Below are 23,359 nucleotides of genomic sequence, written 5' to 3' on the forward strand. Positions count from 1 at the left end.
GCAAACAATTATTCTACTCTTCAAAAACAACTACTTCTGCAGTTACTCAAATAATGATTTCTGCGTATCTGAAATGATCAGAACTTTTTACTTATCAACAATCTCTTCCATCAGTGTTACGATGGCTAAATTCTGCTATTGTGAATGCATTCCTATGCATTCAACGCACTGTGCGTTGTCTTGTGTGGGTGACTACTTTGTTTGATACTGCGTACCGTTATCTAGTACTCAAAGGAGTACCGCATTGATTCGTGAAAAGGTTTACCAGACATCAAGCTACGTTTAGGAAAAGCATAAACTGTTACTTGGTTGAGTGAAAAATAAGATTAGCATGGTTTCTTGCTGTGGTGGCTGAGAGCAGACAAACGACCAGAACGGTAAAAAAGGTATGGTGGCTGAGAGCAGATAAACGACCACAAAGAGTTAAATTGAAGCCAATAAGCAAAATTTGAAAAAATATCACACTTGCAGGTAGATTGGATTCTAGTCGCATAGGTCCAGTTTAGTCATATATGAATATTGATCGAAGACTTGAAACATGTTAAGTTTACAAATCATAACTTAAAAATTATAATTATAGCATCTCTGATATCGAGATATGTTAGGTAAATAATCCTCTGCTTTCCATAAAAAATGTAAAAAACCGAGAAAACTATGAAAAACTAATTCAATCAATAATTACAAAAACAAAAATTCAATTTTTCGCAAAAGTAATTTTTTTTCAAAGAAAAATAACTCGTAAGCTTCAATTTGATTCGATTAAGTGGTTCGAAAGTTAAGAATTTTTTGAAAAAGTCGTTTTTGGGAAAGAGTGGAAAAAATTGTTTTTTGGACCACCCTAAAATGGAAACGGGCACCCTAATGAAAAAATAAAAATATACGGGTCTAATGTTTTGCGATAAAGAACAAAATGACGAAAATCTGAGAACCACTATATCGGTTTGGCATGGAATGGCTGTATATATATACAAAATACAATCTTACGTGCATCGCGATGTACAAAGTATTAATGAATGTGTAAAAATTAACGTTAAAAGACATTTCTATAGATCTACACACTTTTACAGGCTTTTCCACATTTTTAACAGACATTCATATGTTTTTACAGACTTTTTTTAAAAATCATTTGGCATCACTTCATTCCACTTTTTATCGAATATTTTCAAATCGCAGAAGTAAACATTTACGTGACTCTGACTTCGCTTGTTTTTATTCCGTTCAGGAAAACGTTATGTCAAAGAAAGGGGACATTAAAAATGCGTTGCTCAGTGAGAGGCTGAGATGCTCTTTCAGAGATGCAAAGGTTAATCAAACAATTTACAGAAAAATGTAGTTCGTTCATTTTATAATTTTAATTATTTTTACTCTTGATAACAATACCCTTTTTATAGTGTTGATTATCATAAGAAAAATAACACTCCTGATCGTTGGATTTTTTTTGACATTTCAATTGGATCTTTTTTGACAGCCGTTTTGATTCAGTCCGCACTACCTAGTTTACATCTAATTGGACAGAGGTAAATCCGCACTGACAGTGGTTAGTGGCGACTTTCAATTTGGGACAAATCTCGATAGTGGAATCTATGTCAGATTAGAAGGCACGAAGCCAATTTTAAAATAATAAAATTTGAATGCAAATTTCTACATCATGTTAATTAATTACTTGAAACACATATTTTTGACTCTTATTTAATCGTTTGTCTATACATTTCTGATATTTTGACTGAAGCCTTTCATTAAATATAATATAAAATTGTCTTCAAACACAATTTTCGTATGAGGTTTTTTTTACCACCTGTAAAAAAAGTGTATTTCATTTAAATAGAATACTAATTTGATACGGAAAAGTTAATTTTTATTCATAATTTTAATTTTGAAAACGTGTTCATTCCGCCTGAAAATTAATTACTATCTTTGACGCTCCCGAAATCATGAAACGAAGCTCAGTGCCATCAACGCGAATATCAGCACAAACGAAAAACAGAATGTGAAAACGAGTTAGAACCAGAAAAGAAAAACATCAAAATGGACTCAGAATAACATTTTGATAAATCGTGGTGAGAGTGTTCTACAAGTGGCTGACGAAACGGGCCTTCCACGGTCGAGAGTTTACGGAATCGGGAAGCAAGAAATAGCATTGCGGTATTGCAAGGCGTTAGTCAACTAAACTATCCACTGTTTTCGAGATAATAATGGGAAATATAAAGGTAGAGAAACCAGATGTCGAAATCGACACAACTATCGTTAAGGAAGGATACGATGTGAAACTTAAAAATACGAATGCAATCGCTCAGCCCATGGCGTCGAATAAATTAACCAAGAACATTCATAAACTTATAAATAAAGGTTTAGATATTTTAATGTTATTTCTGCATGTTCTTATCTATATTAATTAATTGCAGCCTCAAAACACAAATCTTATTCACGATATGGATTAAAGGATGTACAAGTGCGTCCGCGGAATAATGGAACAAGTTAAGCAATGTGTATATTGTGTGTTGAAATGGAGGTTGCAATTTACAAAAAAGTCTAATAAAATCAAATATCTAATCGGAAGTCTCTAATTCGCATCTCAGTTTTTATAGGATTGGTATTTTCGCTGCAGAAAAGTGGAAATTAAGTGTCACTTGCCAACTGTTTGTGAGAAATGCAATGTCCCATATTACTATACGCCGAGTCGGAAAGACTTGGAAGCAGCAGTGGGTGTGAACGAGGCACAGTTGCAATGCTAATCCGAGAGCAGCCCGATTATCAAGAACAGTTCGATAAACTAAAAGTGAAAAATCAATGCCGTCAACACGAATATACCATTGTGCGAGTTTTTACAATACGATACATTTTTAGGAGTGTTTTCAACCATTTTTCCAACCAAAACAATTTATGGTGTTACAATCAATCATTTTGTATTTTTTGACGTAGGATTACGTCTTTCGGGAACATATTGGGGTACAAATTGAAAATCGAGATTCGAGCACCAAGCAGTGTTGGAGAAATTGGCATTGCAAATACATGAAAGTCGGGGGTATTTTTGATCCGACTGAAATTAGTTTCCTTAACACAGACTTCAAATCCATAAAGCGTGGGGAAATTGGCATTGCAAATACATGAAAGTCGGGGGTATTTTTGATCCGACTGAAATGAGTAAATGAGTTTCCGTAACACAGACTTTAAATCCATGGAGCGTGGGGAATTGGCATTGCAAATACATGCAAGTCGGAGGCTTTTTTGTTCCGACTGAAATGTGTTTCCCCAACACAGACTTCACAACCAAGGTGTCTGGGGAAATCGGCATTGCAAATATATGCAAATCGGGGGTATTTTTGTTCCGACTGAAATGTGTTTCCCCAACACAGACTTCAAAACCAAGGTGTCTGAGGAAATGGGCTTTGCAAATAAATGCAAACTTCGAGTACTTTTGTATTTTGTCTTTTTGCAGACTAGAATATTGTTGATTCATGCAAGGCGGGGGTACTTCTGCACCCGTATGTTTTTTTTGCACTCCGAAAAGTGTTTTACAAAACAAAAGCGGGTACGAACACAACGCTTTGGCTCGGTTGTTCAAGATTGTATTGAAGAATTTGCCTTCATATCTTCTGCTCACTGAATTTCTACGCATACCATTTGATGATTAGGCAAAATGTTGATAACCATTTGCTGCGATAACGCCTATTGATTGAACAATATGCGTTCGCCGTACATGTCAAAATCGAAACTGAGTGCCTGAAGTTCATCAAATCAAGCAAATTCGCGGTTCGAGAAGTACGTACACTTGAGAGATGCAAACTTCAGAGGGAAATGTAAAATAAAATAATCGTTTGATAATTCTTCCGTTCACATATTATAGCGAACGCAGCCATCGCCGAGAGTACTACCCCTTGATTAGCGATTCGCCCATCTCCACTAGCAAGCTCTAACGTCACCATAGACGATCAAATGTCAAATTTATATATATATATATATATATATATATATATATATATATATATATATATATATATATATATATATATATATATATATATATATATATATATATATAGAAAAAGAAGGAAAAACTGCCACCAGATAGGATTGTTTGAACACGTTTTTAATTTTCATCAGTGATTTATATTGAAGTTATATCTGAATAATATTCTATTGGATTTGCTCTGTAATAAGGAGACCGAAATGTAAGTTTCTTTTCAATGAATTGTATCAAAGATTATTAAAATATTAATAAATTTATAGCTTTAAGAGAGCTGCCATTGTATAACCTCAAAAAGGCGCTTTTCTCGAAGAATCCGAAAAAGTAAATCCAACAAGCTTAAAGATTTCGCTTGATCATCGGAATAAGGACACCAAATCATGCCGGAAAGCGATCGGAACGACTGCAAGATCTGTGGGCAATCCAAAAACCTCGATAATATGGTGCAATGCTCAACATGCAAAGAGTGGTTGCATATGCGGTGTGCGGGTGTGGACAGTGTACGGAAGGTACGGAAATGGAAGTGTGGAACGTGTAAGTCTTTAGAATTGCCGTCTCTACCACCACCGACAACTTCCGTGACAGCAGCACCGCAGAGTCCGAATCCGACAGGTGCGAACGAGTGTGCAGGAGGGATGAATCATCCAGCTACGACGACAGCGGCTGCTAGCGGAGATGTAAACAGTCCTCTGAGCTCATCTTCCTCACCGTTCCTTGGTTTTGCCGAGTCGACGAAAATGAATTTATTGCGATTGCAAGAACACCAGAAGATGCTTGAGCGCGAGATGGAATTACAACATAGACAAGAGTTGGAGCGAAAGAAGCTGCGTCTGGAGGCAGTTATGATGAAGGCTAGGTTCCAGCTGATGGAAGGCGAGCAAAACGAGGTTAGCACGGTTATTCAACAGACGGAAGTCGGAGAGGACTGGATCAAAAGGATGGACGCGATGTCAATTTTGCAGCCAAACGTAGCGGCAGAGGCAACTTCATTGGTCATCCCTACTATCGATCGTAGTTCAACATTGACGACCGGAGCTGCAGCGAGTACCTTGTTCGAGTTGACGTCGCCAATATTCCAGCAAAGAACAAATAGACAGAGCAACATTACTACTCCAACAGTAGGCACTACGGCCTCTCTTGTGCCCCACTCGTTAACCCCAACTACCATGTCGTGTCAAAGACAGGGAGCTGTACTATATCAACAACAGAGTGCAGCAGCGTTCTCAGCTTGCAACACGGTTCCAGCGATGACTCAACCACTGACGTTTCCTGGTTCGACGGCTGAAACAACGACAACAGGTATTCGATTGCCAACACATGCAGTAACAGAGCCCCAGCTGAATGCATATCAGCCACCATACATTGGAAGATCGCAGTCAGCATTCCCCACCACGATGAGCGGATTCACATTGGCTGGGTCCAGTTCGATTGTTAGTGCAACAGGTATGTCCCTACCACCACGTTCATCAGCATATCAGAGGCCATTCTGTGGTAACACACTTGGAACCTGCGAAGAAGGACCAGTGCGTAAAGCAGATACAGTCAGTATTATGTTTGGTGTGCAAAGATCCACAACATAAGGTAAAGGAGTGCTCTGCATTTAAGAAGATTGATTCGGAGGGTAGATGGAAGGTTGTGCACGAACAGCATTTATGTCGAACGTGCTTAGGAAAACACGGTCGTCGGCCATGTAGGTCTCAGGCGCGCTGTGGGGTGGATGGGTGTCAATTGCGTCACCACCCCCTGCTACACGTAACTTCTCTGAAGTGTGACGGAACAAATAAAAACGATGTGAGAGCACCGGCTCTAAGAGGTGATCGAGTTAACGCCCACCATAACATGAAACAGGCAGTGATGTTCAAAATGTTACCAGTGAAACTGTTTTGGAATGACAAAGCAGTGGAGACTATCGCCTTCCTGGACGACGGATCATCCATGACGCTTGTGGAACAGGCGATTGTAAATGAGCTGGGTATAAACGATGGAGAAAAACTTCCGCTTTGTTTGAGCTGGACCGGAAATGTCACTCGCTACGAGTCTGGTTCGCAACGCGTATCGATGGAAATATGTGGAGTTGGAACGAAGAGCTAGCAACACTCGTACGGTAGCTAGCTTGAATCTCCCTAAGCAAACACTGAAATACGAACAGCTAGCGCAACAGTATGCGCACTTACGCGGGTTACCACTTCACAGTTACGACTCAACTTCACCGGGCATACTTATCGGTTCCGACAATGCAGGCTTGATCGCAGCACTCAAACTACGAGAAGGTCAACTAGGCGACCCGGTAGCCACGAAGACACGGCTTGGCTGGACAATATTTGGGACAACCTCGGGGAGCAACATAATCACTAATTTCAGTTTGCACATTTGCGAGTGCACGAAAGATCGGGAACTCCATGATTTAGTCAAAGAACATTTTACGATTGAGAGCGTTGGAGTTTCGGCCAGCACGGCACCGGAATCCGAAGAGGACAGGCGTGCTCGAAGAATTCTAGAGCAAACAACGAGGCGTGTGTCTACGGGTTTCGAGACAGGTCTGTTGTGGCGGTATGATAGAATTGAATTTCCCAGTAGCTTTGGGATGGCGATGAGGCGTTTGGAATGTTTCGAGCGACGAATGAAAGCAGACAGCGAACTTTGTGATAGCGTGCATCGCCAGATTGGAGAGTACCTTGAGAACGGATACATTCATCGCGCGACTTCAGAAGAAATGAGTTCAGCGGATCCGAACAGAGTATGGTATTTACCGCTGGGAGTAGTTCGGAATCCCAAAAAGCCAGGAAAGATACGCTTGGTGTGGGATGCGGCAGCCAAAGTGAAAGGAATCTCGTGGAACACAATGCTGCTCAAAGGACCAGACCTGCTTACTCCTCTGTTGGGGGTTCTTTTCGTATTTCGCGAACGAAAAATAGCAATCTGCGGAGATATTAAACAGATGTTTCACCAATTCCGCATTTTGGAAAGAGACGCTCATTCACAGCGGTTCCTCTATCGATCGCATCCATCGCAGCCTGTACAAATGTATATAATGGACGTAGGAACTTTTGGATCGACCTGTTCTCCGTGCCAGGCGCAATATATAAAGAATTTGAACGCCAAGGAATACGAGACGACCTATCCTAGAGCAGCAACCGCAATTATATCCAGGCACTATGTTGACGACTACCTGGATAGCTTCGATAATGAACAGGAAGCCGTCGAGGTAGCGTTCGAAGTGAAAGAAGTCCACATGAAAGGAGGTTTCACTATTCGAAACTGGCTTTCCAACTCTCCAGCAGTTCTTCGACGGGTCGGGGAAGTTGATCTGGAGAATACGAAGGAAATCAACGCAAACAAAGAAAGTGTTACCGAGAGAGTATTGGGAATTTCTTGGATGCCTCGCGAAGATTAGTTTACCTATGCGGGGGAGTTGAATTTAAGTGAAATAACACCTACTAAACGAAATGTTCTGCGGTGCGTGATGAGCATATTCGATCCACTAGGTCTTCTTTCGCACTTCCTAGTACACGGCCGGATAATAGTGCAAGACATCTGGCGGACACAAGCTGGTTGGGACCAGGAGATCGTCGGAGATATTCTGGGAAAATGGAGTAGATGGATTGCTCAATTTAATAAGCTAGAGAGAGTGCGCATAAACCGACCATATTTCCCGGGATTTTCGACATCCGAGATTGGTCCACTACAACTCCACGTTTTTGTGGATGCGAGCGAGGAAGCCTACGCATGCGTAGCGTATTTTCGAGCAGAAATAAAAAACCAGGTACACTGCGCCCTCGTTATGGCTAAATCGAAGGTGGCGCCACTGAAGGCTTTATCAATTCCACGTTTGGAACTCCAAGGTGCATTACTCGGAGCGAGAATGAAGAACCCATCATCCGTCAGACATTGTGGACCGACTCGGAAACTGTTCTGGCGTGGATTACATCAGATCACCGTCGATACCGACAGTTTGTCGCCTTCAGAGTAGGGGAAATCCTATCAAAAACAAATAGCGAAGACTGGAGGTGGATTCCATCGAAACAAAATGTGGCAGACGAGGCGACCAAATGGGGCAGAGGACCGTGTTTCTCTCCAGACTCTCGTTGGATCAGAGGTCCTGATTTTTTATATCTACCGGAGACAGAGGGGCCTGCGCGATCATCGAAGCAGCCCGTAGAAACGCTAGAAGAGCTGCGTTCATGCATGGTTCACAGCGAATGTATTACACAAGAGATCGTGGATTTTGATCGATTCTCTAAATGGGAGCGTGTGTTACGAGCCGTGGCTTATATTCATCGTTACATCGGGAATCTCCGTCGCAGATACCAACAACAACCTAGAGAGTGCGGTGGTCTTACGCAAGAAGAACTACAGATGGCAGAGAACAGTCTGTGGCGCATAACACAATCCTCAGCGTATCCGGATGAAGTGACTGTTTTAAAAGGCGAAGAGAAAAAACGAGTCGACAAAACAAGTAAAGTCTTCAAGCTGACACCATTCTTAGATCAACAGTCCGTGATGCGAATGGATAGTCGCATATGGGCTGCACCGTGTACGATGTACGACTTCAAATTTCCCATTATATTACCACGTGATCATCGTCTGACCTCATTACTCATCGATTGGTATCATCGGAAATACTTACATGGAAATCATGAAACAATAGTGAATGAAATTCGTCAAAGATTCCACATTTCTCGACTTCGTAGAGTAGTCCAACAAATCTCTAAAAATTGTCAGACATGCAAAATCGCTAAAGCCAAACCGGTGGTTCCGAGAATGGCTCCACTTCCTGAAGCTCGCCTCACGCCATGGATTCGACCATTTACCTTCGTAGGACTGGACTATTTTGGACCGTTGAATGTGCGTCTAGGTCGCAGTTGTGTCAAGAGATGGGTCGCCTTGTTCACCTGCCTCACCGTTAGGGCATCCACCTCGAGGTAGTCCACAATCTGTCAACAGAATCCTGCAAGATGGCCATCCGTAGATTCATATCTCGCCGAGGATCTCCCAGTGAAATATATTCAGACAACGGGACCAATTTTCAAGGTGCTAGCCGAGAATTACGGGAACAGATCGAGAATCTCAACAAGAACTTAGGAGAAATCTATACGAACACCAACACTAAATGGATATTTAATCCGCCATCAGCGCCCCACTTCGGTGGAATTTGGGAACGCCTCGTAAAATCAGTTAAGCAGGCTCTTGGGTGCATGCTCAACTCGCGCAACCCAGATGACGAAACATTATTGACCGCTTTAGCGGAAGCTGAATCCGTGATTAACTCGCGCCCGTTGACGTATCTGCCGTTGGATTCCGCTGAACAAGAAGCTCTAACTCCTAATCATTTTATTTTGCTGAGTTCTGATGGAGTAATTCAACCGCCGAAGACACTGGGAGAAGCTACAGCGGTCACCAGAGGTAACTGGAACTTGGCACAGCAGATGACAGACCGGTTCTGGTCGAGGTGGGTACGAGAGTACATACCAACGATCGCTAAACGAACCAAGTGGTTCCAAGATGTGAATCCACCGAAGATCGGCGACGTAGTTGTAGTGGTAAATGAAGGAGTGCGAAATGGATGGGTCCGAGGACGAATCGCCTCCATCGCTAAAGGACAAGATGGCCGAATGCGTCAAGCGCTGATTCAGACAGCCAGCGGTTTCATGCGACGGCCAACGGCGAAAGTAGCAGTGTTAGCAGTAAAGTCTGGGAGTAAAGCTGAGCCGGAAGCGCAGCATTACGTGTCGGGGAATATAGCGAACGCAGCCATCGCCGAGAGTACTACCCCTTGATTAGCGATTCGCCCATCTTCACTAGCAAGCTCTAACGTCACCATAGACGATCAAATGTCAAATTTATATATATATATATATAGAAAAAGAAGGAAAAACTGCCACCAGATAGGATTGTTTGAACACGTTTTTAATTTTCATCAGTGATTTATATTGAAGTTATATCTGAATTAATATTCTATTGGATTTGCTCTGTAATAAGGAGACCGAAATGTAAGTTTCTTTTCAATGAATTGTATCAAAGATTATTAAAATATTAATAAATTTACAGCTTTAAGAGAGCTGCCATTGTATAACCTCAAAAAGGCACTTTTCTCGAAGAATCCGAAAAAGTAAATCCAACACATATTTTGTCCAAATATACACCAAACGTAAGAGGACTGTCGTTAAATTTACTTGTAATGAAGAACATAACCTATCACAATACATGAAACATGGCATTTATTCATTCTCTTTACTCACAAAGCAAATATATTGAATTGAATTCGGAAATTGTTTCAATCAATCAACAATTTAATCAATACAAACAAATGATTCCTAAGCTAAGGTAGTCCCACGTAAACTTTGCGGTTATATCATTGAAATAACCCACCCTTTTTTATAAACTCAAAGAAAGTGTTCAAACCAAACTTTATCTGTCAAAAAGTGTTGAATATTTGACCTCCGCACAAATAGTGTACGGCCACCTTTAGGTTTACTCCACTCAGTGTACAAGCGGCTTCAGAATGTGGTTGGTTTTTCTATATCATCCCATTTGCCTAGTTTGTTTTCAGTGTGTATCAAGCTGGGAAAAATAAACAAACATTGCTTGATAATTTGCTGTCAATTGTCACGAAATAAGAAATCAAAACAATTTACTACAGAGGGAATCCATAATAACGTTACTGTTTCTGATTCACTATATTTGAAAAAGTAATATGAGTACAAAAAACTCAGCTCTCGCATCCCTCACAGCAACGTATACTGATTCAGAAAATGAGGAAAAATCTGATGATGAATCAATTCATTCCGATGGAGATAGTTCCTCCCAGGTGAGTTCTAATTGCAAAACTATCGTGATGCAAATAATTTTGTCGTTCCGTAAATCTTATATTTTTCTAGACCAGAATACAATCACGTCAGCAAACCCCGATGCGTGAATCATCAGAAGCGTCTGTAACTCCACCTGCTACGAATGCTAACGTACCAAAACAAGCTGCCACAGTCGCAACTGCTACTGGCTCGAGTGAATCTTCTACATCACGACACAAGGCTCTTCGTTTGGTTAGTTACTTTGATGAAACATTCGTTTCAGACGATGAAAATGTTTCACCAAATCGGGAGCAAGAAAATATGGATGCATCCGACAATGAAGCTCCAATGGCTGAATCTACTTCACCGAAAAAGATCGATCGAGCTAAACTGTACGGCTTCAGCTTGCCGCCGGAAACGAAGGGAAAATGTTCGCTGGAATTGCAGGAAAAAATAGCCACTTTGTACGAGAAAATGCGTAACTCAAACATGGACACAAACAAAATTATACAGGAGAGAAAGGAGTTTCGGAATCCCAGTATTTACGAAAAATTGATTCAGTTTTGTAATATCAATGAGTTTGGTACCAACTATTCGCCGGAAATCTTCGATCCGTCCCAGTGGGGCAAAGAATCCTTTTACGAAGAGTTAGCAAAAGCGCAGAAAGTCGAAATGGAAAAGGTAGAGAAGGCTCGCAAGGAAAATGCCAAGACGGAAATTCAGGTCGGAGTTAAAAAGATGGATTCGGATGAATCGAAGAAACGTAAATCGAAATGGGATCAGCCGGGTGTGCTGGGAACAGCTCCTGGTGCGGCGGGTGCATTGAAACCGGCAGGAATCATCACTCAAGCTTTGACAACAACTGCTACCGGTACGAAGGGAACCGTTATTTCGGCATTTGGAACGCTACCCAAGAAGCCAAAAGTGTAAATCAATTGAAAACGGCAAATTTATGAATAAAAAAAAATTGGAATGCGTTGTTTTTTTTTCTAACTCCTACTACTTGCAGTTTTGGTTTATGTGTAGAGTACTGTAATTCTGTAACGCATTACACATATATGGGCCCTATTATGGGTCCTATTATATAAATCGAATCGAGAATTTGATACAATCGCACACCGAGCAAAATTTCGTATTTTGTAAATCGAGATAATTTCATACCGAGCTCGAATTGCATGTGTTGCAATTGCAGTATATACAGTAGAACCGCGATTATCCGCGAATGCGAGTTCCCTAGTAATTATAAAAACCTTCCCGAAATGTATCAGGTAATGGTAGAGTCTTGCTCTTTTGTAGTCATGGCTTTCACATTATCTGATCACTGTTGTCCACGACCTCACAGATGGATAGTTCAATAATTTCTGTATTAATAAAACATAGTTTTCATGCTAGAATATCTTTTTTCCGAGTTTGTATTTCATTTTTAGCCTTTCATTGCGTTATCCGCGATTTTCGTTATACGCGGTGATCTATCCCGACTATTTCGCGGACAATCGGGGTTCTACCAGGGGATAGTAACTTCAAGCAAAAAAGTGGGACCGATTTGAGATTGCTTTTATGTAAACAGTGAACTTTTTTTACACTCTAAAAATTGCTCCGACTTGCACTGACAACTGAATGATATTGTCAATTTGTGCGAGGTGCCTCAAAACAGCTGGGAATAAATATTGTTTATATACAGTAAGTTACATTTAATGCGACGTTTATATTATTGGACAGACCTGTAATGTGACACGTTTAATTGGACATTTTTGTAAACATCGAGTTCGGGGCCCAAATTATGGCGCCACATTAAAGTTGCCACCAGACGTAGACACTGTACCACTCACCTCGCCGATGTTCAATTACAGACCAAAATCGCCTCCAAAGCGACACTGATTGGTGCCTCGGCATGTCGTATTAAATTTAAATTACTGTATTATATTGTTATTTATGTTCGCATCATAGGCAACGCACACATTTATTTTCCACTTGCAACAGTTCTCACGATGATTGGATGGATGAATATACGACTTATACATGCATCTAGTACGACTATTGTCATGCGTATATACAATTTACTACAGACAATCAAAAAGCGAATGGCGGAAAACGTTCTTGATAATTATAATAATTGTTATAGATTTTTGTAAATACATGTATATTTGGAATATTACTTTAAAAATTATTTTTAAGTCCGAATATTTCCGGTTTCAAGAAAAGTGAAAGTTAAAGTTGCTTTTTTTATTTTTAACTTTTAAGAACGAAAGATTATCTGTTTGCCGGTCTTTGGCGTTCTGATAAACATAGTGACAAAAATAAATTAGTTCCACTTCGTCATTCAATTCCACTTAACTCAAAACTGTAAACATGAGATTATGAACTTGACAAACCAAGTTGCCAAGTATGCCAACCCAGCAAAAATTAAATCGTATATAGAGCAACGAATATCTGATATTTTGGGTGGTATATGTTGCGCCCAAAGAGCATGTACAGTAAGTTACATCTAATCCTCGACATACCGAGGCACTACTCAGTGTCGCATTAGAGGTGATTGGCCTGTAATCGGACATTCACGATGATAGTGGTACAATGTCGACATCTGGTGGCAACTTTCAATCTGGGGCCATACTTTGGGTACCAAACTCGATGTTTACAAAATATCCAATTAGAGATGAAAATGTCCAATTATTTGTGTCCCACTACTGTACATGCAAGGTTATTAGGCAATACCTAATAACATAAAAAGTCTGTTGTCATACGAATATACGATTCATCACTGCCATAAAAAAATGGCGGAAAATATTAAAGTAAAATGTTCGGCCTGGGGAATCACCATTTTTGTATGTATATAGAACCTTTATAAACATTTATGTTTGTACAAAAAGGAATTAATCAATTGACTTTTAGGGATATAAATGTTTGATATGAGTGGTGTCGACGGTTGTAAAAATGCTCCGATGGTATTTGAACTCCGGTTGTTTGGATTATCAAGCCGCAGCTATCTCGTATGGCTATCTGAAATATGATTTTAGGGCAATTAAAGATCTTACATATGATACGAAAGAGTTGCAATCGGATGCGTCATTACTGTTTGTTTATTGTGCTTTAGTGGAAATATCGCAAAATTTATATAGAAATGGTTAAATAAAGTTCAGTACTACATGTTTTGAGTAATCAAATAACATGAAGTAAAAAATTTCATTCATATTTTAACAATTTAAAATTGCCTTCGGACCTGCCCAGCAAACATTAAATCGTAAAAGATTCGAGGGGTTGTATCCGAGATACAACCGCTTAGAACATAGGACTATGCAATCTTTTTTCATTTGAAATATAATGGTTTATCATTTCGAATATTATTTGCGAATACGTCGAAATTTAATAAATAACTCTTTAGTAAAAAGTTCCGGGGACTTCGAAAAGGTTTAATGGCTTGCGTAGTTTTGTAGAATCATTTCGAGAAGCAACGATCATTTTTTGCCTTTGCGAGAACAATACACTAATTGGTCACATGTCGCAATTTGTTTCTTTATATCAATGCACACATTGCACTGAATATTAACGAGAGGCATCTTCCGTGCATTGCCATCAAAGACGAATGAACTGTCTGAGTTTCAAGTGTCTATAATTCAAAAGAAAAAGGGCATCGTCATTCAAAAAGCATCAAACACGCGTCTAACATATGCACACAGTTGCAGTGCTAAAAATGAAACATCGCGAGAATGACCGTTTATGAAAAATCGTTTCTCGACTCTCGGTCAAAACCGTCAACAAAGTTTCTCTAAGTTTCTATGTTTCGCGCAACGAAAACGAGCAACACACAAAAAACCATACATCGATGTTTAGAAGCGACCTATAATCATTTGCACTCTTCTCTTCTTTCGCCTTCTTTGCCATGACTTGGATGGTTGTGTTAATTGCAATGCCAGATGCACTTCAGTGAAATATTCGCTAGCGTTCACAGCTTGAGGGGAAACATTAAACACAAAACGAGCAGAATAAGCGACCTTTGTTGTTTCGGGCACAGAAAGATTCTGAGAGTTTTCGTCAGAGGAGATGCAATACTTATACGCTAGCGACAGCTTACTTAGTATGCAATGGTGGAGTTTACTTCGCAAATTTTCTCTTTCCGCTATCCCCCTTCGTTGTTTCTGTTCTAGCGGCTGCATAAGATACCCGTTATTGACAGCTCTGTTCGGGAAAGCACACAAACGGACAGAACAAATGTATGGGAAAATGGGAATGCTTCCAATTTTCATCAATTTAAACCATATACAGACTATGGGAATGTGATGTATAGCATATCAAACAAAAAATCTAAGAAAATTTCCAATTTGATTGGTATGTAAATCGTTTAAATCCGTCCGTAGAAAAAAATAGTTACTAACGTTAACTTTATTTCATAAAAACGTGACCTGTTTTCTGATTTGGCACCCTTAATGTAAGACGTAGTCCTATGTCAAAAATCTAAAATTGGAGGCGATATACATACATCCAAGACACATTACTTGTATGATGTGTATAACTGGCATATGCATATGAAATTGGAGGCCATATACATGTATATGGGTTATATGATGTAATATAAACGATAATTATACGATTTAAGTTTTTCTAGGATGTATGCATATCGCCTCCACGCCTGCATGTATGGGTTGGCAGGCGCATCATATACATGCAATTTATATTAATCATACTCATGTTTGTGAATATAATCTTCAAAATGAAATCATTACACTAAACCTTCGTTTCAAACAACTTATGCAGTAACCAAATCACGCAATAAACATCAATAATTGCTGGGAATCTCTTATCAATATTTGTTCAAATTCAAAAAGGTGCTTAACCCCAGTTTTGTTGACATTTTTTATGCATTCAATTAAATCGTACGATAAATCATATATAAACATAAACATTCCCACCTTCCATCCTTCATTAAACACCTCGTAGTAGAAATCTGTCAGTATGCATACACTCTCCTACGAAACATAGTGGAAAAAAATATATTCGTCGATGTAAACAAGCGGTGAAAAAGGAGACACTTTTCGACGAGTGATTTGTATGAAGTTCCACTGCCGTGGTTCTACTGTATTTAAGCGTTTCTGAAATGTTGAAAAGTATCAGGGACGCAAACCAAAACAAAATAATTTTATTGAAGTTATGCATCAAGCAAACCAAACAACTCGAAAAATTATGACAGTTTCACCGCTAACGGTCGATGCTATCGAATTGCTCGGTTTCTATAATAGTAAAATAGAGCTAACGAGCAAAACTCACATCGATTCGAGGCCCTATACACTGAGAGGAAAATTTAGTATATATGACGAATTTTTTCGTAAATGTTACCAATTCGCTAGTCATTTTCTACCCTACTAATCATTGGTACATCTCACAAAAGAAAATTGGTAGGCATTATTTTTGTAGGATGGTGGGCATGTTGGCCCACCATTGGAGCAACATCAGTGAAAACGTTGTTTTTTATTTGTAAGAGATAATGATAAGGGATAATGACATTATGTTATTGATAATTAATTCTTATTTATAAAGTTGTCTTTAATCATACATTATCTTTTACACAGTAATTTCCTACATCCTACATTCTATATCTAAACATTGCTCGTGCAAATAGACAGATTTAATCGCAGCCTCGACCGAATCAGTCTCATATGTTTTTTCAAATCCTCGCTCATCAAGGTTTTGCTCCTTTTCCTGTTGCACATTTTCATCCTTTAGGACAGGAACAACTGATTGGCAGTTGATGGGACCAGATCGCAGTACATTTCATCCGCATTATTTGCTCTCCCGTTTCCTGATGTATGATTATAGTTAGTTTTAAATATGGGTTTGTGATGAAATATATGTGATTACCTGACATTTATTTGTGTTGCAAATGCTTAGTCTAGTATACATTGAATATTCCACCAGTCAACTGTGCAATTTTAATCCAAGGTTAGAAACTGAAAATTAAAAGGGAAAGGATTGTGTTGAAGTTTATTTTTATAAGATTCGGTGTATTAAGATTTCACTACAACGAATTAAACTTTTGTTTTCCCGCAGCGAAAACAAGTTCTCGATATCTTTGTGGTCGAGAATTTGTTTTCGACGAAGAGAAACAAAAGCTACATATATTTTAATCTAATAAAAACCAAAAAACCTTACCTCCGAATGGCTTTGTTTCCTCAAGAAGAATGACGACTGCGAAGTACGTACATTACAGTTCCTAGAAATGAAAACAATCAAGGTTACACATGCTATGAAGTAAAATGTACGAATCTTTAGTAGGGATGTATATTGCATTAGACATCCGTTTTACAAAGTTTTGGTAATATGTACAAAAAATGCGTACATTTTACAAATGTTTCAACTACTAAAGATTTGGTAGCTGCATTTACTAATGTTTTCCTCCAGTGTGTGGTCGAGAATTTGTTTTCGCCTTTTTCGCCGAAGAGAAACAAAAGTTGAATATACACTGAAGTCGCTTTTTACGCGTTTTTTGGAATTTACGCGGTTTATTTTTACGCGGATTTTGGAATTTACGTGAATTTCGGAATTTACGCGGTTTTTTTTACGCGGATTTCGAAATTTACGCGGCACGCATTAACCGCGTGAAAATTTAATTTGCTAATTGATGTGACATTTCACGAAATAAGTTTGTATTGTATCACTGATTAGTAGCTGGGAAAAAAAGAAGATACTGATAGCATGATTGTAGCATGCAAAAAAATTGAGGTAATCAATTGTTAGAGTATGGGTTGTATTTTAAACTACTAATTCACTGTTTGTTTTTACACGGATTTTGAAAATTACCCACTTTATTTTTACGCGGATTTTTGAATTTACGCGATTTTCTTTTGCGCGGTTTTTGTTTACGCGGCACGTATCCCCCGCGTAAAAAGCGACTCCAGTGTATTTGAATCTAATAAAAACCAAAAAAAAAAAACTTACCTCCGAATAGCTTTATTTCCTCAAGAGGAATGACGACTGCGAAGTACGCACATTACAGTTCCTACACTGGAGAAAAACATTAGTAAACACAGCTACCAAGTCTTTAGTAACCGAAACATTGGTATAATGTACACATTTTTTGTACATATTACCAAATCCTTGTAAAACTAATGTCAAACACAATTTACATCCCTACCAACGATTCGTACATTTTACTTCATAGCATGAGTAACCTTGAGTATTTTCATGCTTAGCAACTGTGTGTGTGCAATCGCCATTTCTCTTGTGGAAGCGATGCAATTCGAAGGTAAGCAGTTTGTTTTATTTTAATTATAATTATACTTGTATATTTCTTTTTAGTCGCGAAGCTGTTTTTACTGGAAGAAATGCAGGGCCACACAGAATACAGCCCTCAAGAGGAACGCTATTAAGTCGCCGAGCAGCAGCGGTGGTTCAAAACGGAGTGAATGTGTTCCGCAGTTTGTACTGGCACTTATTCAATTGAGCCGCAAACTCGAAAAAAATTCATTTCTGCGCCCATCGATGATGAGACGATTGGCTTATCACTTAAACTAAGTAAATTTTGAACATACTTATCATTCCCTCGAACGAAACGAAACCAAATCTGTCTTTTTGACGTAGGACTACGTCTAACCGGAAGATATAGGGGGTGAAATGGAAATCTAGGCACTGAACAAGTAGGAAAAAATGCAAGATTTGGAACGCTTATAACTCGAGCATTTCTCAATAGATCGCAAAGACCTCAAATCGTACCGACCAAAACGGGCAATCAGAGCAGCAGCGAAATAGAATGAAGCACGATTGGAAAGGAAAAAGAAAAAAATGAACGAAACATTGGTCGCAGTCTCACACATGAGTAATTCTCGAGCCAGCCAGTCAGCTTAAAAATCCTCGCTCCGCTGCCGTAACGATCATTCTCATTCAAACCGTACACCACATCGGTTCGCATCACAATACATCAACAAACCAACCCAAGCAGTCATGTCTGGACATGGTAAAGGAGGAAAAGTGAAGGGAAAGGCAAAATCCCCTTGCATTTTTTCCTACTAAAAAAAAATGGTTTTTTTCAAAGTCTCACTCGAACCGTGCAGGTCTCCAGTTCCCTGTTGGTCGCATTCACTGATTGCTCCGCAAGGGTAACTAGGCCGAACGGATTGGTGCCGGAGCACCAGTATACCTAACAGCGATTATAGAGTTTCGGCCGTCGGAGTGCTCAAGTTGGCTTGCAAAGCTGCTCACGACAATCAGAAAACCCGCATCAAGAACAGAGCAGCTTCGGTTCGGCGCTCATCAAGGCAACAATTAGTTTCAGTGAGTGGCAAAGTGTTTCTCCGGCATGTCGCATTAAATGTAATTTACTGAACAACATGTCACAAGCTGGATGGGAAGAAATTTTCCGCAAAGGAATTTGTGAAAGCTGTGGCGAGTGGCAAACGCAATAGCTAAACAGGAAGGTTTAACCGAACAAGATGGGAATATCGAGTGATAACAAAAACACAACACCAAAGGTTCTTTTCAGAACCATCAACATATTCATAAAGAGTAAACAGTAAACTAATCCATTTTTCAGGTAGATAGGTATTCACGTAGGAGAAGAAAATAAAACAATATATTAAAAATATATATTTAACAAAAGCTGTCCCCTTTGTATAGTCCTACGTCACTCCGGTTATGTCCCCGACATTACCCACCCGTCTTTTTTTTTACTTTCTAGGTCAACTTAAAGAGTTTCCGGGAGCCGGCTATGTAAACTTCTTCAGTAAGTTTTCAGCCGGCCCATTCCATTAATTGCGCAAATATTATTCCTGCGAACTCTATTGGGCACCTTACACGATCAACCGGATTGACAATAAGTGTCTTCAATATCGTGACAGCTAGGCTTTCAACATCTGATCTAACCTCAATCAATATTTTTCCACATTACACGGTCAATATCGCCCTCAACCCGAGACAACGAAAATATCCGCGATGGCTAGTGGCGACATTCGAGTTTGGGATCCAAACTATTCTCTATCAGATTAGAAGGATAAAAGGCAATTTTCAATTGGTAAAATTTGAATGAAAATATCTACTTGGTATTATTTAATTAGTTGAAGCGCGTAGTCCTAACCTTAACTTAACCTACTTCCTCTGAATTTTCAGATATTCCTACTAAAATGTATTATTATAATATAACGTCAATTTCAGACATAATTTTTGTATGGGATTTTCTCACCACTTGCAGAAAAAAAGTGATTTGCATTCACATAGAATACTAATTTGATTCGTAAAAGTTAATTTTCATTCATAATTTACACTTTAGAATTCGGTTTTTCTTCTCAAAAATACATCATAATACTCGTTTCACAAATACAGACTGTTCCTTTCAGTTTCAGAGATGCCAGATTATTTTAGTTTGCGAAAATATATGCAAGTTATTTTATCTGCAAGCAAATGTTTTTATTCCATAAATGAGACTATGACAGTAGAACCCCGATTATCCGCGAGCGGGTGATCCGCCCTGCGGATTATTCGTGACTGCGAGTTCCATAGTAAATCAATAGGCCTTTCCGGAATTTGTTAGTGAGTGGTAGGCCCATGCTCTTTTGTTGTGGTCATGGCTTTTACATTATTTAGCCACTGGTGTACACTACCTTATAGATGGATAGTTGATTGATTTCTGTATTGATAGAACATAGTTTTTATGTTGAAACATCTCTTTTCGTGTTTGCATTTTTTTTGTCCTTTAATGGGTCATCCGCGATTTTCGTTAATCGCGGTGAGTTTGTCCGACTATTCCGCGGATAATCGGAATTCTACTGTAGCTTGAATTAACACATGATGTTTTTTCATCTGTGATTTTCCCAGATCTTCTCATTCTCCAAATTTTATAGCGGAGTGTGAAGAAACACACAACTCGCTCACTAGCGCAAAGAATCACCGAGTTCAACGTTAAAAAATTCCTAAAACGTTGTTAAGTTTCATCCACTCTCTCACCATCACATTGTCAGTTTACTTTGAAGTTTTGATTTGTATCGTGAAAAGTACCGTATTTTGCTATTCAAAGTATCGGTTTTCCAAACCAAAAGCTTCCATTTATGATTCCTACAATTTCAGTAGTTTATAAATTTTAATTGCAATCGCAAAAAAGACTAACAAAAATTAAATGTGCGCTTGCATATCTGGCAACTCAGTCTGGAAGTCCGTGAGGTAAAACGTCAACATCATGCATCTATATGAAATGTCACGATATTGATGCTCGAAAATCAGAAAATCCGGATTTCTGCGTCGTCGGCCATGTTCAGCTGTCATTATGCTCTCAAATGTCATCATATTGTCAATAAAGTTGACCGTATAAGGTCCGCTTAAAAGTGCGTATTCTCATAGTGTGTTACCGATCAATTAATCATCGACGGTCACAATAGGTTGTTCGTGTCAAATATTTTCTGTTTAGTGTGTAAGTAAAATTTTGTTTGGTTATGACCAAGGATGGAAAACAAGGGAGCATGATGTGATTTACGATTAATCGCAAACTGCACAGATCGCAATCTGTGCAAACTGCGACTAACTATTAATCCTCACCCATCATAACCAAATGATTTTCTCTTGGTAACTCTGAGTTGACCAAAGCATTGCTAGACTGAAAGTAGTTCGAATAATTGAGTTACTCTCCGTCCTCGTTTTGTTTACAACTCCTAACAAGAATTTGCTCCATGGGAATGAGTGTCTCTATGACGTACGATTCTCGCTCTCTCGTCCGGGCGTTCAATTTTCCTTTCCGAGTGCGTTTACTTCGATGAATCTGGGTAAAATAAAAAAATGCGCTACAGCAGATAGGACGACTTTAATGTTTAATGTTTCACAGAGGATTTTTCAGATGGTATTTAAATTAATCTACAAGAGACTACAAACAATAATCCCCCTCAAATCACTAATTTTATGAGTTAATGTAAATGCGTTATTGGCCAAGGCTATTACGACATCGAACACGTGGTCTTGCGAGATATATTTTTCCGCCAGCCCAAATACAGACCTCTTTTTTCGGGCCCGAGTAAACTGGTGGCTAGAAAAGACCTTGATTACCTTGAATTAATCAAAAAACATAAATTAGCGCAAATATGTCAACATGTGTTTTTTTTGTGTAAGCACGTAAATATTTACTCATAAAATTTTTGGATTGTAAAAACTCTACATAATTTGTATGCAGTTTGACTATCCACAGTTAGTGTGGGGGGGCGGGGGGGGGGGGGGTGCGAATACTCATACAACTCAAATGGATAATGATTCTCTGCTATCACAAAGCTGAGTAATTTTTTGACGTTTTGTTTTACTATTGATTCATTCAAAAAAAAAACCTTTATTTTTAAATGTTTTCTTATCCTGAGACTGGCTCACCATATTGCACTGCTACTAAAACCGTAGGCTAACTTCAAGGATATTTTTTATTCATTTTCGGCGAATAATCAATAGAGTGCCGTGTTATGAAACATCAGAATAATAGCGAAAACAATATTACGATCATAAGGTGTTGGATAGGTTATTCCAGACGACATTGGAATATATTCCATATGATCATCTTTAGAAAGATTTAAGACCTTTAAAGGATAAATTTATCTTGGGCACATTGAATTGATGTTCATGACTTCCAGTCGGGTGTTTATCAGCTCTGATAATAATTGTGTGGTCCCCACAAAGCATATATTCCAATGCCGTCAGTTCACTGAAATTCTTAGCATACCGTTTGATGATAAGGTAGGATGTTGATAATCATTTGCTGCGATACCTATTTTTCCAACAGTATTCATTCGACAAAATGAAGACTGAATACCTGAAATTAACCAGATTTAACCATGCAAATCTGCGGTCAAAGCAGTATGTACACTTGAGAGATGCAACAAGTTTGAAGGGATATAAAAAACATTAGTCGTTCGATAAATCTACTGCCAGATATGTCGGAAGTCCACGATATATGAATAAAATACGTCCATACTAATTCATTACATTTATTCGCAACGAAGAACGTAACCACACAGAATTGAATTAATCAAATATGTGATCCGTTTTATCTACAAAATAAGAAAGGGTCTGACATTCAATCGAATTCGAAAGGTGTTTCGTGAAGTCACTAATTGAATTACTATTGGAAAAATTATTTGGAGAGAACTGTGAATGTTCAGAATTATTGGTATCTAAAAACGATTTCGGGCGGGATGAGATTCGCCCAAATCTGCTGGTAATAAAATTAATCACTTGCATCCATTACACGTCTGCTGTTCATCGGGCGGGAGACGACAGAAAAATAAAATCGACACGAGACTGAGTCAGCCACTCACTGCGGACAATGCAATAGAGAATTAAAAATCCCTCGATGAGTGTCGTAAGATTTCAGTTGTTCGTCTCTTGTTACACTTTCCGATCAAGAACTCATCATCCGCTCTATGGAATGGGATTAACCGTTTGTGGCTTGCACTCACGATAAAACTTGAGTAGTAGAAGTAATGTTTCGAGAGTGCAAGCAGTGAGGATTCCGCTTTCATATTGCTTTTTTGAGATCTTGGTAGCTCACCGTTCCAAGTATTCTCTCTGTGTACATATGAAGAATAAAAGAGCATCGCCTGCTGGGGGTGATTTAAAAATATCCGACTAGAGGGATATACTTATTCATTGATCGTTGAATGTG

The 23,359-nt window shown here is 38.9% G+C and overlaps 4 protein-coding genes across 4 annotated transcripts; all 4 read left to right on the plus strand.

Moving 5' to 3' along the window:
- The first annotated feature begins 7,427 nt into the window (after window positions 1-7,427).
- On the plus strand, window positions 7,428-7,934 carry LOC129766570 (uncharacterized). The gene has a single exon (XM_055767144.1). The coding sequence runs from the start codon at window positions 7,428-7,430 to the stop codon at window positions 7,932-7,934; it is 507 nt and encodes a 168-aa protein (XP_055623119.1).
- Window positions 7,935-8,149: 215 nt separating this feature from the next.
- On the plus strand, window positions 8,150-8,890 carry LOC129766571 (uncharacterized). Its single transcript, XM_055767145.1, has one exon. It carries the CDS (start codon window positions 8,150-8,152, stop codon window positions 8,888-8,890), a length of 741 nt encoding a protein of 246 aa, XP_055623120.1.
- LOC129768584 (uncharacterized) lies at window positions 8,808-10,484 on the plus strand. The gene is made up of 2 exons (XM_055770331.1): window positions 8,808-9,954; window positions 10,013-10,484. Exon 1 carries the CDS (start codon window positions 8,920-8,922, stop codon window positions 9,739-9,741), a length of 822 nt encoding a protein of 273 aa, XP_055626306.1. The 5' UTR covers window positions 8,808-8,919; the 3' UTR covers window positions 9,742-9,954; window positions 10,013-10,484.
- A 35-nt stretch (window positions 10,485-10,519) lies between these two features.
- LOC129768583 (SAP30-binding protein) lies at window positions 10,520-11,722 on the plus strand. Its single transcript, XM_055770330.1, has 2 exons — window positions 10,520-10,772; window positions 10,843-11,722. The coding sequence occupies exons 1-2, from the start codon at window positions 10,659-10,661 to the stop codon at window positions 11,680-11,682; spliced, it is 954 nt and encodes a 317-aa protein (XP_055626305.1). The 5' UTR covers window positions 10,520-10,658; the 3' UTR covers window positions 11,683-11,722.
- Window positions 11,723-23,359: the final 11,637 nt, after the last annotated feature.

Source organism: Toxorhynchites rutilus, chromosome 2 (genome assembly GCF_029784135.1).
Source record: "Toxorhynchites rutilus septentrionalis strain SRP chromosome 2, ASM2978413v1, whole genome shotgun sequence".
NCBI classification, from domain to species: domain Eukaryota; kingdom Metazoa; phylum Arthropoda; class Insecta; order Diptera; family Culicidae; genus Toxorhynchites; species Toxorhynchites rutilus.